The 15,834-nt window shown below is 41.2% G+C and overlaps 1 protein-coding gene across 1 annotated transcript; it reads right to left on the bottom strand.

Annotated features, from left to right (window-relative positions):
* Nucleotides 1-59: 59 nt before the first annotated feature.
* On the bottom strand, nt 60-14,944 carry stam2 (signal transducing adaptor molecule (SH3 domain and ITAM motif) 2). The gene is made up of 14 exons (XM_069154990.1): nt 14,788-14,944; nt 12,848-12,932; nt 12,579-12,654; nt 11,705-11,800; nt 11,318-11,464; nt 9,399-9,468; nt 8,901-9,102; nt 7,085-7,179; nt 6,825-6,907; nt 6,646-6,733; nt 6,479-6,533; nt 6,144-6,291; nt 3,308-3,474; nt 60-3,103 (listed from the first exon to the last, which is right to left on the bottom strand). Exons 1-14 carry the CDS (start codon nt 14,825-14,827, stop codon nt 2,914-2,916), a joined length of 1,542 nt encoding a protein of 513 aa, XP_069011091.1. The 5' UTR covers nt 14,828-14,944; the 3' UTR covers nt 60-2,913.
* Between the last annotated feature and the right edge of the window lie 890 nt (nt 14,945-15,834).

Here is a 15,834-nt window from a genome sequence, read left to right as displayed (position 1 = left end):
AAAAAGAAATCAAGTCGATGACTGGTAACTTCACACAGGTAAAAAGGTTAATAACACGCCCATTAACAGTATACAAGTTATATATATTCGTAGCCCCACATAACACCCACTTTCCAATTAGTGAGTGCTGTTTTCTTCACTTAAAAAAAAAAACTGGCGAGTTTTTCTCTCAGCATATCTCACCAGGATAAACAACAGATGATCAGATCTACTCAGTTATCCTCAGCAGACCGAGCCACCAGCTGTGCTGTTTTCAAGCAATCTCAGCAGGTCTGATGAAAACCTTCACACTTTGTATGTGTCCTGGAAGAAACAGAAGAGGACTGGCATTTAAAAATGTCACGGAGTACTCATTAGAAAAATAAAAATCAGAAGCTATAAAGATTTCAATGAATAAATCATGTCTTCTCTGATCATATGATTGGTTTGCACGTCACGCAGCTGCTGATGTGTGCAGGAGAGGCTAATTACCCCGGGTGGAAAGGTACAAGTTTAATCATGTTCCATTTAACTGTCGATGTGTAATTAAACAGATCCAAATGAACTGCCGGGGGAAAAAGAAACACCATTATTAAAACAGGACTTTTTTTTTTTTATTATTATTTCAAAGAATATTTATAAGTTTGCTCTGTTACAAAAGCATTTTTTTTTTATTTTTTATCCTGGATAAAGCAACTTTTCCTGGAATATTTCAAATGTACAGAATTATACAAATCCAGAGGATTCTGGGACAGAAGTTAACTTATGTTTCGTTGTCATTCTTTGATCTCTACAGAAAAAAAAAACAAGGCATTCAGTGGTAAATAAATGTTTACAAAGCTAAGGTGCGACACCGTTGTCACTGACCAATCCAGGTATTTTACAACCAATATACAACGCCTTCAACATCATGGCGGGAGTTAACAGAAATATAGACAGTTCGGGCTAAAATCATAACTACAGAGTAACTGCAACAGGACTGAATAGACTCTATAAAAGCTACTTGAAGTTTGACTCAAGAAAAACAACAGTAGGTTTAAACACAACGTTTCACTTCTTTCTTCGTTCTAACAACTAAAGATTCGAAACTTTATGAAAATTTTGTTCCATTTACAGTTTGTCAACACAATCAAAGTAAAAGCAGAAGTCAGAATAATAATTACACATTTCTCAACCATGTAAATTACACATGAATGATGTCTCCTTATGTATATATCAATATATAAATCAAAGTACAGGCAACGTTATTGACAATGTTGAAATTGAACTATATAGACATGAAACATCTCAGTATTGTGCATTTGCATAAAACATGGAAGCCAAACAGGTTCCACTAAATGGAAGAAACCCCACACGTGAAGAGAGGCAGAAAGGTAATGATGCAAGAACCAAGAGATGCAGCATTTGATCGAATAAATTTAACTAGTTTAACGATCCTCTGAAAATCTGTTTACCATGAACACGCATAGACATGTAAAAAAAAAAAAGACATGTAAACACACACACACACACACACACACACACACACACACACACACACACACACACACAGACTTTACTTAAATATCTCAAATGCGACTGCAGAATGCATCACAAGGCAGTGAGTTTATGGGAAAGAAACCGATAGAACTGTTAACATTATACATGTCTAACATTTGAAAAAAATTGCTTCAGATATTCTGTTCAAGACACCGATCAGCTACAGTGATGGATGCTGGAGAGGAAGAAAAAACAAAACCCTGCACACTTTGTCCTGAAGGGAGAAGCTGCACCGCATCCCGCAGATTTAATAACAAGTGCCGGGTTTGCAGAAAGATGAGCTCTCACATCAATCCTCGAGTGTTTCCATCAGCATGAAAAAGGACAAAGAAACAGGCAGAATAAAGTGTGGCTGCCTTCAGATTGATCACCAACGGTTACAAGAAAACAAAAAAATGTAAAATTTAAAGACAAAATTTGGGCCACTAATGCAGATAAAGATTAAACTTACATTTAGGCATCAAACAGGAGTCATTTCACACTAACTAATGCCATTCATGACCATTTTGGAACATCTCTGGTTTTCCAGCTGCTATTACATTATTATTATAGACACAGACACATTTCTGAGAGAAGATATGTCTTAGTTTTGACCACATGATGGTTCATGTAAAAGCTTCTGCTGCACTTTACTTGCAGGGTTTCAAAGTATATTTTAGCCTATTTTATTCCAACTTGTGTATGCAATTACACTCATCTCGCATCTAAAGGATGCCAAAATACTCCGCGTGCACAGCAGTGTTGTGGCTGAACGCATGCCGGTGTAGTCGAGGCTGCGTGAATAGAAAGCAGAAAAGTAAGCGTTGTTTTTTCAAATGTTTCTACACTAGTGTGGTCGAACCCTCTTTAAACACCTCGCATGTTGTGTTGATTAGATTGCAAAATGCTAATCTTCCGTGAATCAAACTGCTCTGTTACATGGTCCTGTACTGGTGGGTAAACCCAGCTCTCCTTCTGTGTTGACCGATGGACCAATGTTTGTGAAAACCAGCGTTGCTTTCAGTCGGCCATGATGAAGAGGTGGAGGACAGGAGGAGACCCCAGGCACCGTGTTTAGCCTCACATGCTGAGTCCTGACTGATGCACAGCAGACCTGTGTTACACACACACACCTGACTTATTTAAACTTTCCCCAGGTGTGTTCAATTCAGCTTGACAGGCACAAAAAATAAGCCAAAGCAATAACCGCACGCACACTCGCACACACACACACACACACACACACACACACGCGCACACACGCGCACACACACACACACACACACACACACACACACACACACACACACACACACACACACACACACACACACACGGTAAGTCAAACGAACACGCAGCTGGCAGCTGAAATTTCAGAAGTGTGTGTTCATGTCAGGTCTGCTGTCAGTGGGAGTTTTACAGCAGAGGCTGCTGGTAATACGCCGCCTGCTGCTGCTGCTGCGGAGGCTGGTGAGGAGGAGCAGCGACAGGATAGGACACGGGATGCATGCTGGAGCTGTGATAGGTCGACATATCCATGGACACGCCCGCCTGGGGAGGGTACGGACCTCCAGCATGGTTCATGTACTGAGCGTTCATGCCACTGCTGGGAAGAAAATACAGATGGGAAATTTAGCGACGACATTAAATATGGAAAGTGAGGACGACAAAATCCTGCGCTGAACAACGGCTCCATAAAATGCTTCTTTTAGTGAGAGTTAACTATATTTTCATAAAACCTTGTAAGATTACAAAGTTAAGCCTGCTCTCAAAGCCAACATTATACAACTGTAGCAGCTTGTTTTCTTACCTCATGTAGGGAGGCTGAGCAGCTTGGCTGTTGGGAGGCGCTGAGACGTTGGGGGGCAGTGAATGCAGCGGTCCAGGCTGGTCGCTGGCCAGACTGTAGGCCTGCGCAGGGGGAACCTGGGGCATCGCTGGAGGCAGGTAAGGAGCGGCAGCTGGTCCAAGGTAGCCCTGAGAAGACCAGGAGAGGAGCAAGTCAGCTTTAATGTGTTCTGGGAGCATAATAAGGATGCAGAAAGAGTGTCACCAGTCAACTGATTACTCAAGTAAATAGAGAGTGAGAGGATAGAAACACAGCATGTACAGTTCATACACCACATGGTAGCTGACAACTGATCAATAATCCACAGGGAATAGCCAGCCTGAGGATGCTGCACCTCCAACACGGACATTTCAAAATAAAAGTACACCACAACAAAAGATTTATAAACTGTCACAAGGCAGAAAATGAAACCGTATTTAAGGAATAGTTTGACGTTTTGTGAAAAATGCCTAAAGAAGTGATTTCAGAATTTGGCAAGACTTCATTAACTCAGTGTCCAACCAAGAAATGTAATCCAGTAAAAGTAAATTGTAACCACACGGCATGTCGTTTTAATAGGTAGTTTGAACATATTAAACATATAACATATAACATTATTGAAATTCAGAGGTGCTGTTAAACAATGTTTCCAGTCTTTATGCTAAAATGAAGTTAACGGCACACAGACATGACAGTGGCAAAAGTCTTTACAAGAAAGTGAAAAAGTGTATTTTTCAAATGTCAAACTATTCCTTGTAAACTCAGAGTAAAAAGTACAAACTGAGTAACAGAACAAAAACTACGCATTTGTCATTAAGTTATTATATAAAAACCCTGATGGCCAAATCCTTCTTCAACCCTGTCAAAGTTTCTTTCCATTTCCTCAAAAAGTGATTATCAGTTCAGGCCCAGGTTAAACCTAGAAACTCACCATCACAGGAGAAGTCAACCAATGACTGTTCGAACTCCACAACATGTCTGCTTTATAGTAACAGAGATATAAAATGTTTAGACTGTTCCTTCATTATTTTCCACACGTTTAAAACACCAGAGAGAGATCACGGTCGAGCTGCTTGCTTACTATAAAATAAGAATGTACAATCAGCATTTTATTTTTGTCGTTTCAAAAGCTCCTGTATCACAGAATCTTTGTTGCAGGTGCAAGAACAGACCCGGTAGTGAGTTTTACAGTGCTCTGCAAAAAAAAAAAAAAAATGGAGGGCAAATCATAATAAGTTGAGCAGCGCTGTGGTGCGGCCCCGCACAGTGGAGTGGACAGCTTTCTAAATCTCCAGGGAGAGACAGTGACATCAATCATTACTAAGAAAACAGCCAATGCCAAGAAAACTCTGACAGCCTCCGACTCTCCGGGGCAGAAAAAAATAAATAAATCAGCTGACTGAATGTCAAGCTATCTGGACGAGTCCAAGAAGAAAAATCTTCTGTTCTTCTGGCCAAATACAGCCCACATGAACACAGCATGTAAGACACCGAATGTGAGAATTAAGGAACAAAATGTATAGTAGGTATAATTAACTCGCTGGTTTATCAAACTGTCTTCTACATCTGCCCTCTGTCTTTATGAAATCACAAAGGATCAACAGACAACAGTGACGGCGCTGAAATTCAGCAATACGATCAGTCGACGTGCTGCTGGGAAAGTTACATTCTGTCGAAGTAAACTTCTTTCAACACAAAAAAAATCTTCAGTCTTGGGTTTCCTGAACTGTGAAATGACCTCCGACTTAATCCGTTCTTAAACTATGTATGACTCAGCTCTGCCTTCTATTGATTCAGTACATGTGACAGGACAGACAAGCGGGGGCTGCAGTGCCCCAACAGGAGGAGGATATTGGTTATTGGATTTAAAGTTATTCAAGCAAACCTGAAATCCAATACAGACTCGAGACACAGACAGTGTGTTCAGCTTTCTGCCTTTCAGATCGAGAAGCAACACTTTCCAAAGACCAATCACATCACGTCTGAACTGTGTTTGTCTCTCTACTACACAGGTCATCCAAACCAAAATCTTTCTTATTTGATTGATGAACAATGTCAGTGTAGACTGTGAATTTACATTAGCTGGCCACAAGACGCATCCCACTGTGAGGTCACCCTTTGGTTTTGAGAGCTGCCGTTTTAAAGCCTCCAGTCTGGCATTTCGTCCGTCACCATCTGCAGCTTTTTGGATCCAGAAGTGACCATATCAGGACGGGCTGAAGAGGAGTGAAGGGTAGATCCGACTGCCAACCAGAGGATACGACACCCTCCCACCTACACCGGCAAACTGACTGCACTCCAGGCCTGTCAATCAACGCAGACACGCCCCCAAACACAGCTCTCTTTGAGGCCTAATATCTGATTAATGATGGGATTATTTTCAGAATAATCACCAGAACACTGATCAGACGGAGTGAATTTAGCGACTTGTGGAAAAAAAAAATCTATTGACGTTGTATTTCATGAGACGTTGACGCTTTTTGAAAGGGAGTTTTTGTGGAGCCGGCCCCTACTGGCCCTCAGTGGTATTGCACTTTCAGGCGTTGGCTTCACTTTTCAGACCCGAAGACTACCTCCATTTTCATATAGACTCAATAGCCAGTCACTGGGAAGCAAACCTAATAAAGTGCGGTGTGGGAGCTAACATCCTTTTCATTTGGTTACTTCAGGTTATGATTTTCTTTTGATGGGTTAATTTGAGGCACAAAGTCAAGTTAAGTATCGCTTCATTTTCTTTAAAACAATGTATAATCCAAAATGAAATGTGTCGTTGAGAATCTGAGCAGTAAACAGGAGCACTTCAGTGCATCGTTCTGACCTGCATGGCCACAGCCGAGCCGGCTGGTGGATACTGCGGCTGCATCTTGGAATAGGCAGAGTAGTACGGAGCCTCATTCATGAGCGTGTTGTAAAGCTCCAGGGCCTCCAAGACCTTTACATTCAGTTCTGACAACTCAGAGTGATTCCTGCAACAAAGACAAATTGAACTTACTGGATCAAGAATCTTTTCATTCGTACAAAAATACAGATTTTGCCTTTGAAGTTCCAGGATAAATACAGTAATGGCTGGCTAGAGATAGACAATTGCAAGGTCTTTGCCCAGCCCTTAATCTTCACTGTTTATTATAATTATAATTATCTTTAGCACATTACCTGTCAATCTCCTGTAGCTTCTCATCAATCATGGGGTTCATCTGTTCACATGCACCTGTTCAACCAGATATCGACAGATGGAGAGGAGCACAGAGACGGAGTTAGAAAACTAAAGTTGCGTCAGACTGACAGTAGGCCTGGCTTTACGCGGGCTTTAACGTTCATACCCTCCAGCTGGATGAGCTCTGCGGAGTCAGGAACCGGATCTGCAGGATCTGCATTCTGCAGCAGTGACAGAGTTCGGTCCATCTTCCCCTGCACAACGAGGAGAGCAGAACTGGGTTGGTAACTTGACTGAGAGATGATTTGGGTTTGGAAGCGAATGTGCACCGAAGAAATGTTTCACCTCGTCAATGAAGACGGGCTCAGGCTCAACTTTGGTTTCCAGGCTGGTCTCTTCAGGGCTGGAGATCTTCTCAGCATAAACCACTATGGAGGAGAAGTTTATGTTCAATTAGCAGTTTTGAAAAATATTTGGTCAGATTGAATCTAGGCGCTGTGCAGCAAAGATGCTGGTATAATTTCTAGAGGTACAAAATAAAAGACAGAGTGTGCGGTAACAAAGGAGGGACAGCATTAACGTTGAGACAGACTAAAAAGACCAACCTGTCTCTGGCTCAGCGTGCAGATTAGTTGTGACGAAGTTGGAGGGGAAAAGTCCGACTCCTCTGTGGTTCTCTCCTTTCCACCAGTTTGGATCGCTGTAAACAAAAGCATGAAAGAAATAAACATCAGTACATGATGTTTATTTCTTCTGAGAGAATGATGTCTGTAACAGCTCCGTTAAAGTCAGTGGCTGAATGGGTTTTTCAAACTTAATTAATCTGCAGTGTGTGGAGGAAATATACATTCCAGGTCAGGAAGGCTGTATGAAGATACAGCCTTCCTGATTCATTCTAAGCAACAACAACAAAAAGTATTTTATTTTACAGCTGTTTTGATTAGTTTATGCACCGTTTGTACCATTTATATCAGTCTAAAAAAACAGTATCTGTGAGTTTGTGGGGATTCATACTTCTGGCTGGCTTCCTGTCACATGGTAAACAAACCCCGCGACATCACAAGCTTCATAAAAGGGATTTGTTGCGTAAGTGTCACATTGAACTGTATGTACTTAAAGAATGAAATCATATGATGTTTATCTGTACTCTGTAAAATATCCCAGTTTGAACCCAAACTGATTAGATTCTCATTTCCAAACAATCCAGGATGAGCGTGCAGCAGGAGAGTAGAAAACAAAATTCTACAAAGTATTAATAAAACATGCGTATTTCCAGTAGTCAGAAATAAAACCGTAAAATGACCGTTTGAAGGTGAGTTTTTATGTGCTACTCATCACTCCATTGCAAACTTTATTTCTAAACCACATGCCAGCTTTGATTGACATCTGTCATGAATATGACATGATACATATTCCTGGTAGCAGTGATGGCGATGCACAAAGGCAATGTCAGCATGCTGTCTGGCAGCTGCACAGGTTAACAGCATTGCTACGGTCATTCTGGTTATTATAACGGCAGCATGTTAGAAAACTGAGCACCTTTCTAAAAAATATTGAGATGACTGCGATGTGAACAGGTCGAGCATCTCTACCGGTTAGAACGTGTTTCAGTGAAGGATTCATTTCATTGTGCAAAACATGACAACTGAATGACTTCTTACAGCTCTAATGGTTGTATTTCGTTCCCACTGGACTTCTTTACCAAAAAGCCTAAAGACGAGGCTTTTTTGGGTGTTGTTTGTTAATTATCTGCTCTTGCTTTATAAAATCTTTGGAACATTTCAAACAGATATAATATTAATAATAATGGTCAAAAAATTATGTGAAATTGCATTTTTTTTTTTATAATTTAAAAAAATGCTTGGAGGAAGATCCCTAAACTATAAGACTTCCACAAACTCGGGGAAAACAACGTTTTATTGACCAGCCGCACAGGATCCCAAAAAGAGACTCAGCACACCATTTATTTATTTTCCAACTAAATTCTTTACTGCTCTGAATGCCTGTCAAACAAGATCCAGACAAACGTCAGCAGCGATATTCACTCAATAGCCGTGACACAGCCAGCTGTCTTACCTTAAACCGTCTGTTTATTCCTGCAGTTTCAGAGCTAAACTATAAACCCTTTCATAGAGTCGTGGTGCTGACCAGACTACTGAGGAGATAACGGCTCACACAGTCGGACCGCCGTCCTTCTTTGGATACCGGAAATGTTCCACATTACTTTTGAGAAACAAGCAGTTTTAGCCACAAAAACACAGCTTGTGTTAAATCCTCATTAAGATTCAACAAATTTGGAGTTGTTTTCCACCCCCACACCTGCACGCTCATGTCTCTGGTGACATCACTTGGAAACCTGTCTATTGGCTGATGGAGTACAAAAAAAAAAAAGCAGCACTGACTCATGACGGAAAGATTTACCTGTCATCCAAAACTAGAATAAGTTCTCCGGATTTGAAGGTCAGCTCGTTGTCTTCGGCCGCTTCAAAGTCGTACAGCGCGCGCACCTTCCGGACCACCTGCCCCCCGCCGCCACCGTTGGCGTAGCTTGGGGGGTCAGAGGTCACGGTCACGGGTCGTGTCTCTGCCTGCTGCTTCTGCTCCTGCAGGGACAGCTCGATAGCTGGAAGAGGCGGAGGTTCGGATGGGGAAGAAGAGAGAACAGAAGAGACAGGGATGGAGGATGCTTGTCAAATATCCAACACATATGGGCTTGGCACAGACACAGACATAGAATTCATCTTTGTTCTGTTTATTTTTAGAATAGAAACAGCTCTCAGAAAAGTTGTTCACAACAAAATCCCGCTTTGAGGCATGGGAACATAAAATCTTGTCAACAATCATTTGAAACTTTCTATTCCTAATAAAAAATAAGTATGTTTGTAAACTGGATGTGTGAATGATGACATCTCACGCTACCTTTCGCCAGGTCATCATCACCGGATGCTTTGCTTGCAGCAGGTGTGCTGACCTTTGGGGGGGGGGCACCCTGTGGTCAATAAACAAAGATAAGGTCACATCAGAGTGCGTGTTGAAGGAGTGGGAGTGTAGCACAGAGACAATAAGGCAATAAACTGATTTCTAGTGAGTGTTAACGCCACCTGCACTTCATGCTGGGCACCACATGTTGTTCAGAAACGCATCTCAAACCGAGTGTCTCATTAACAGCTCTCTAACGTGGCAATGAGGTTTACAACAGGGACTGTAAAACCTAAGTATAGTGAATGAATCCAAACAGGAAAAAATACCTGTCTAAAAAAAAAATGGGCGTTCCAGTTCAGCATGGCTGACAGTTAAAAGGGAAATACTGCCGCAGCTGGAGTCACACAACCTGCTGCTGTTTACTCATCAGCTGAGAGAGATTAAATGTCATACCTGCTGACTCGTGGGCCATCTGCTCTCCATTCAAGCAGGTTTCTCAGCCCTACCCAACAAACATAACATGCAGCACATCACCACACAGCCACATGGAGCGCAGCCAGTGGGAACAAAGGAGGACAAAACAAATATGATCAGCGATTTCACATCAGTCCGACTAAAGCCGTGATGCTGTTCATTAGCCCGTGGTCCGTGTTGTCTGTTTATAATGCAAACAGGGAGAAATGGATCAAACAGTGTGTTCTATATTTACTATGCGACTATAAATGTGACTATAAAGCCACTTGTTTAGATATTTATGTAAAATCTTACACAACAGCTCTGCAGTAAATTCTGCCTTCACAAAGACAATAACAGTCATAGATGGTAACGATGTGGGTCAACTGCTTTACGACATCCCGAGACCAAAGTCCACTTCACACTGTGACACATGTAAAGCCCGTTACATAATGAACAAACTCTCACAAGCAGAAACCAGAGGGCAGCTCTGTCCACCACACACAGACACCCACTGAATTATGTGAAATATGTGAAGAGGAAATTCCACTGGAAGCTCTTCTCAACCCTGACAGACGAGCTCCACCCGACCCGACTCGACCCTTCACTCGACCTTTCACGCTGGTCTGCAGGGAAACCACGGACATAATGACGGCTTCAGGCTCCACGGAAACTATCCACACGTACTTTGTTATTGTGGTCTACGTACGAACGGTAATGAGGAGAAAAAAAGCAACAAAACAAAGCAGTGTGGAAAAAAAACAAAAAACAAAAAAAACTGAGGGATGGCTGCTAATATAATTTCCAACATTTTAGACAAAATGTTATTGACACAACCGGATGAACAAAAAGATGTAAATCTGGCTGTGGTTGAAAAGTTTTCCTTCCCAAATATCACTGAATGATTAGTTCCTGTTTTCAAAATAAAAGCTGGCGGTATATAGTTTTTCTACATTCTAAGAGGAGGTGAAATAAACAATAGTAAATACTAATTTGCTTCACCAAGCTGTGAATGTTAAGGTAGATATCATGTCCCAGTTGGTTACATACGAGGGAGAAATCTTTGATTTCTTAACTGGGCCCTTTAAGGCTGTGAGAGATAAAGAGGAACATGACCTGACAACACTTTTGTAAACTTCTGTGGTTTTTTTTTTTAAGTAATACATATTTCAAAGTTGTCAACTGTCGATTGAATTTAGTAAGGCTATATCAATAAAAGTCAAAAGACATGAAAGAGATTTTGGTTCAGGATATTTTGTTTTGAAAAATAAGGTTGAAAGAACAAAGAACACATACTTTTCCTAATCTTAACTACTCTGCTATGTAAAGCTGATATTTTCAAACCGTAGTTTTATTATTGTCTCGTACGTTTCTAGTTATTTGTCACGTACAAATATAAAGACACGGCTAGTATTAGTTCTGCACTTTGCTCCGTGTACGATCTCAAACCCATGATGTCATACCTGTGAGGAAGCCGAGGGGAAGCTGATCCCCTCCTCTTTCAGAGTCTTGATGGTGGCACCGATCAGGCTGAGCTGCGGATCCTTCTGGAAGCCTTCTGCCCACTCCACCATCATAGCCTTCAGCTTTTCACACACCCTGGAGTGGGCCTACACGGGAACACGCACACAAACAGACTATAATTACTCCACAATAAAAGACGCACTTTAAGGACCAGATGGTCGGAAGAACGTCGTGATGATTCTGTCTGGACATTTCAGGTAATGTTCCTCAGAGTGTGAGGAAGCACGTGGGTGAGAATAACACTGGTTAGGAGGACATACAATTATTACGAACAATATATAATTAAAAAAACAGGGAAAAGTAAGGAAAAAGGTGATTTCACATACCCTGCCCAGCACACTCCGTACTTCACTGGCAAATTCCCTGGAGCAGATTTCCAGGTGGAATATTTTGCCACAGTTTGATACACAAGCACCGAGTAACTAAACGAGAAGAAAGTTCAAATGAAATTCCAGCAAAACCAAAAGAGTCTCTTTCAATATTTGAATTAAATTCCTTTTTTCTACCATCCTCATTACTGAATTATTTAAAGCACATATTAATAGATTGAGAGGCTTTGTTTTTTAATTATGAATGAGCTTTAATTGTTAGAATGAGTGACTACAGACATTTAAAAATAGACCAGAGCCATGTGACAGTATTTGCTCATGATGACTCAGACAGAGAAAAAGCTCTCTCACATGCCTCATTGGAGTTAAATACTCCCAGTATGAAATATTGCACTCTGCTGTGTGCCTGTAAAAATAGGAGCATCCCATCGATTACTGTTCAACTGCAGCTGAATTGCACTTCTCATGTCTAAATAGGAGTCTGACCCTATATGAATCTTTCTGTTGTTTACTTTGTGTACTTTAGGTTTTGATAGGTTATTCAGAACATCTGTGGTAAACGGAGGAATTTGAGAATTTGGGGGATAACTGTGTATTGTCAGTCATTTTCATTTTGGACAACTTTATTTGCACGCAAATATATGAACAAGAGTTTTGGCCCTGGCAGAGTGACATTTTGAGGTTTGTGAAACACCTTAAGGTTGGTTTATTTTGTAATTTCATCATTTTTGACTTCATATGTCAGTGTCCCAATATATGAAGCATATTCAGTATAAGCTAAACAACAACATTGACTGAATCTTGGGTCCAAAGTAGGAGAGAATCTATTCTCATCTCAATTTCCAGTCATAAAATGTAGTAACACACTCACATTGAGTGCCTGCATGGCAACATGGGGCACTTTGTGGTTGACTCTCTTCATGATGGATCTCAAGCTCTCCTTCGGTCTGTAACAGAAGAGAAAAGAATTAAATTCACAAGAAACACAGCGGCTGTGCTTCTGATGACATTGAGGGTCGACTATTTTCTGATTAAAAGGCTGCACGTCAGCAACTGTTTAAACCAACAGTGATACTTAAATGCAAATGTGCTCTCATTATTCAAAAGAGAAATGCCTTGTTGTTGTTTTTTACCGCTTACCCATTGGGTGCCGTTCCAATCTTATCACAGATGTCCATAATGAGGCCCCAGTCATCTGTTGTGTTGTTTTCATTGGTTGCCTTCTCTGGAAATATGTGAAACATGGACACAACACATACGGTCCAGTGAGGAAGCATCATGGCTGCTTGTGTTCAAACATCATGTATTCATGGGAACACACACCAGTCAGAGAGAAATGAATAACAATCACTGAAATGACACACTTTCGTGCTGATGAATGTTGTACCGTAACCTGTTGGCCTTTGATTGAAATAAAAATCAATTAAATCATTAAACACAAGCTTTATCGTGGTAAAACACACACATAAATAAATATCAATCTTGTTTTATGTATATTGGTACTTTTGTGACATTTGATAAATATATATTAACGATTATGATGGCAATGGAGGTGGTCTCCTTGTCAGGTGAGGGGGGCTACTACTGCTTATGTAAGCAGGAAATCACGTGGTGACAGCGTCACTCGTGACTCATTAGTTAGTTTAGGATAACAGGACACTATTGTCTGGTCATACAAGACCTGCGGTGCAATCATTTAGATGAGAAAAGAGTCGTGACAAGAACCGAGTTGATCATTTGACGTGTTATCAGTTGATAGGCTGATAAATAATTGATATCAATGTTGACTATGGCATTAACTGAGCATTGTATTTATCATCGATTGAGCTGACTTTTTTTTTTCCTCATTTAACCGTGTGATCATTAAAATGTCAGTTTGTCACTGAAAAACTAAACTACTTCATCAAAGTAATGGAACTTGTGAAAAGTTATTATCTTTTGATTACTTGTTCAAGTACATTATAAGTATGTAGATCACAGCTGACTGCAGTGAAAGAAAAACGTTCCCAGGACCTCAAATCAAATCCACATTCAGGTGGACTTCATGCTGAGTGATGCTCACAGGTTTGTTTTTTTTAACACGGGTTCCTGAGTGACTCTTGTTAAATATCTCTCGACACGGAGAACCACCTTACTGCGGTTTCTTCGAGCCTTTCACATTGATTCGACTGATGAAAACAGCACTCAATACTTGAGCACATACTGACAAATGAACAGTATAAATAAATGTCTGGATGGAGACAGAAGATAAGACAGATAAATACTTCATGAATCCCTCAGAGGGAAAGATGTAACGTAACAATAAAATACGACATATACGCCTTTTACAAATAAGAATGGATTCAGATAACCCGTTGTCAATAGTAACTGTCATTTATTTAGATATTTTTTACAATTGTATTTATGAACTATTAATTACTTGTAACTAGTTACTCCCCAACAATGACCATCACACACAGTGAGATGAAAGAAACCAACTGAGACCTGCGACCACGACATGATTTCACTTGTTATAACAGTTGATTTCCACCAACTAATCCATAACTGACCGACGGTTTCAGATGTCATTTGTTTTTAATATTTGATTAATCATGTTAAAAGCTAAATGTAAAACGAAGTGCCAGCCTCCCTTCCAGCCTTGTTTTCTGTACACGAGGCTGTTACACGACACTGAGCCGATTATCGTGGGGTCGTGTTGTGTTTCAACAATAATCTATTCAGATGTCCACTCATAATGATAATCAAACCCACACTGTGACAGGTGATCTCATGACTCATCCAGTCTGTGTTTATATAAAGTTCGTCTTACTCGAGCTCACACAGACCGAGGGACTTCACGGAAGTTGTTGACCAGCCGTCAGCTGGTCAACAACTTCCGTGAAGAAAGAGACTTGAGACTTTTTGTGTGTTTGTTGTCGTGGCGACAAAAATAAAAAATAAATAAAAAAAATAAAAGCGGCGCTGAAATAATTTACACGTCAACGACGGCAGGAGAAGTCGAGCTAAGCTAACGTTAGCTTCGACTGTTGTTGGCCTGAACGATGTCTGAGTATCACAGTAAGAAACAGCAGGGCACTTACCCACATCTTGGTCAAATGGATTCTGGGCAAATAAAGGCATCCTGACGACTTTAAAAGAGCCAAACTATTCGACGAAACTAAAGTAAGTGCGTTCTCCAGACTAAACCTAAACAAATATCTCTTCCTGGTCCATTAAACTCGCACCAGTTGCTCTTCCGGAAACTTAGCTGCCCCTCAATAATGCCTGATCAATATTTGTAAATGCCGGAGTGTTTTGGGGGAAAGTGATTTCTAAACACGTTTTGTGCATTTAGTTAGTTGTTATTTTATTAGTGACAGTAAAGCACGTTGAAATAAATTAATACAAAAATATTTCACCATATTTTTGACATTTGAACGTAACGCTTGTGTTCGTAGTGGCAGTGAAACAGTGACATCTAGTGGGGAGAAGAGGGATGTCTGGTGGGGAGAAGAGGGATGAAGAGGGATGTCTGGTGGGGAGAAGAGGGAGAAGAGGGAGAAGAGGGAGAAGAGGGAGAAGAGGGAGAAGAGGGATGAAGAGGGATGTCTGGTGGGGAGAAGAGGGATGAAGAGGGATGTCTGGTGGGGAGAAGAGGGAGAAGAGGGAGAAGAGGGAGAAGAGGGAGAAGAGGGAGAAGAGGGATGAAGAGGGATGTCTGGTGGGGAGAAGAGGGAGAAGAGGGAGAAGAGGGAGAAGAGGGATGAAGAGGGATGTCTAGTGGGGAGAAGAGGGATGTCTGGTGGGGAGAAGAGGGAGAAGAGTGATGTCTGGTGGGGAGAAGAGGGAGAAGAGTGATGTCTGGTGGGGAGAAGAGTGATGTCTGGTGGGGAGAAGAGGGAGAAGAGGGATGTCTGACAATGTAAACAACACAACATTATAGGTAAAACTGCAGGAGCAACCATTTGGTTCTTTTTATTTTGGCTGACAGTACGGACCCCCGGGAGTCTGGTGGCAGGTGACTGTTCTTACCCTGTTGTACAAACCCTGTTATACCATTTATGTAGTCACGTCTCGATGAACCTCCTGAGGGGCCACAAAGCAAAAGATTTAGTGTTGGCACTGTCATTGCTTGGGCTTTATGGACT

This window comes from Embiotoca jacksoni, unplaced genomic scaffold, assembly GCF_022577435.1.
Source record: "Embiotoca jacksoni isolate LCO1_2020_lvr unplaced genomic scaffold, fEmbJac1.0.p SCAF_2, whole genome shotgun sequence".
NCBI classification, from domain to species: domain Eukaryota; kingdom Metazoa; phylum Chordata; class Actinopteri; family Embiotocidae; genus Embiotoca; species Embiotoca jacksoni.
This window is presented reverse-complemented; position numbering and strand designations above follow the sequence as displayed.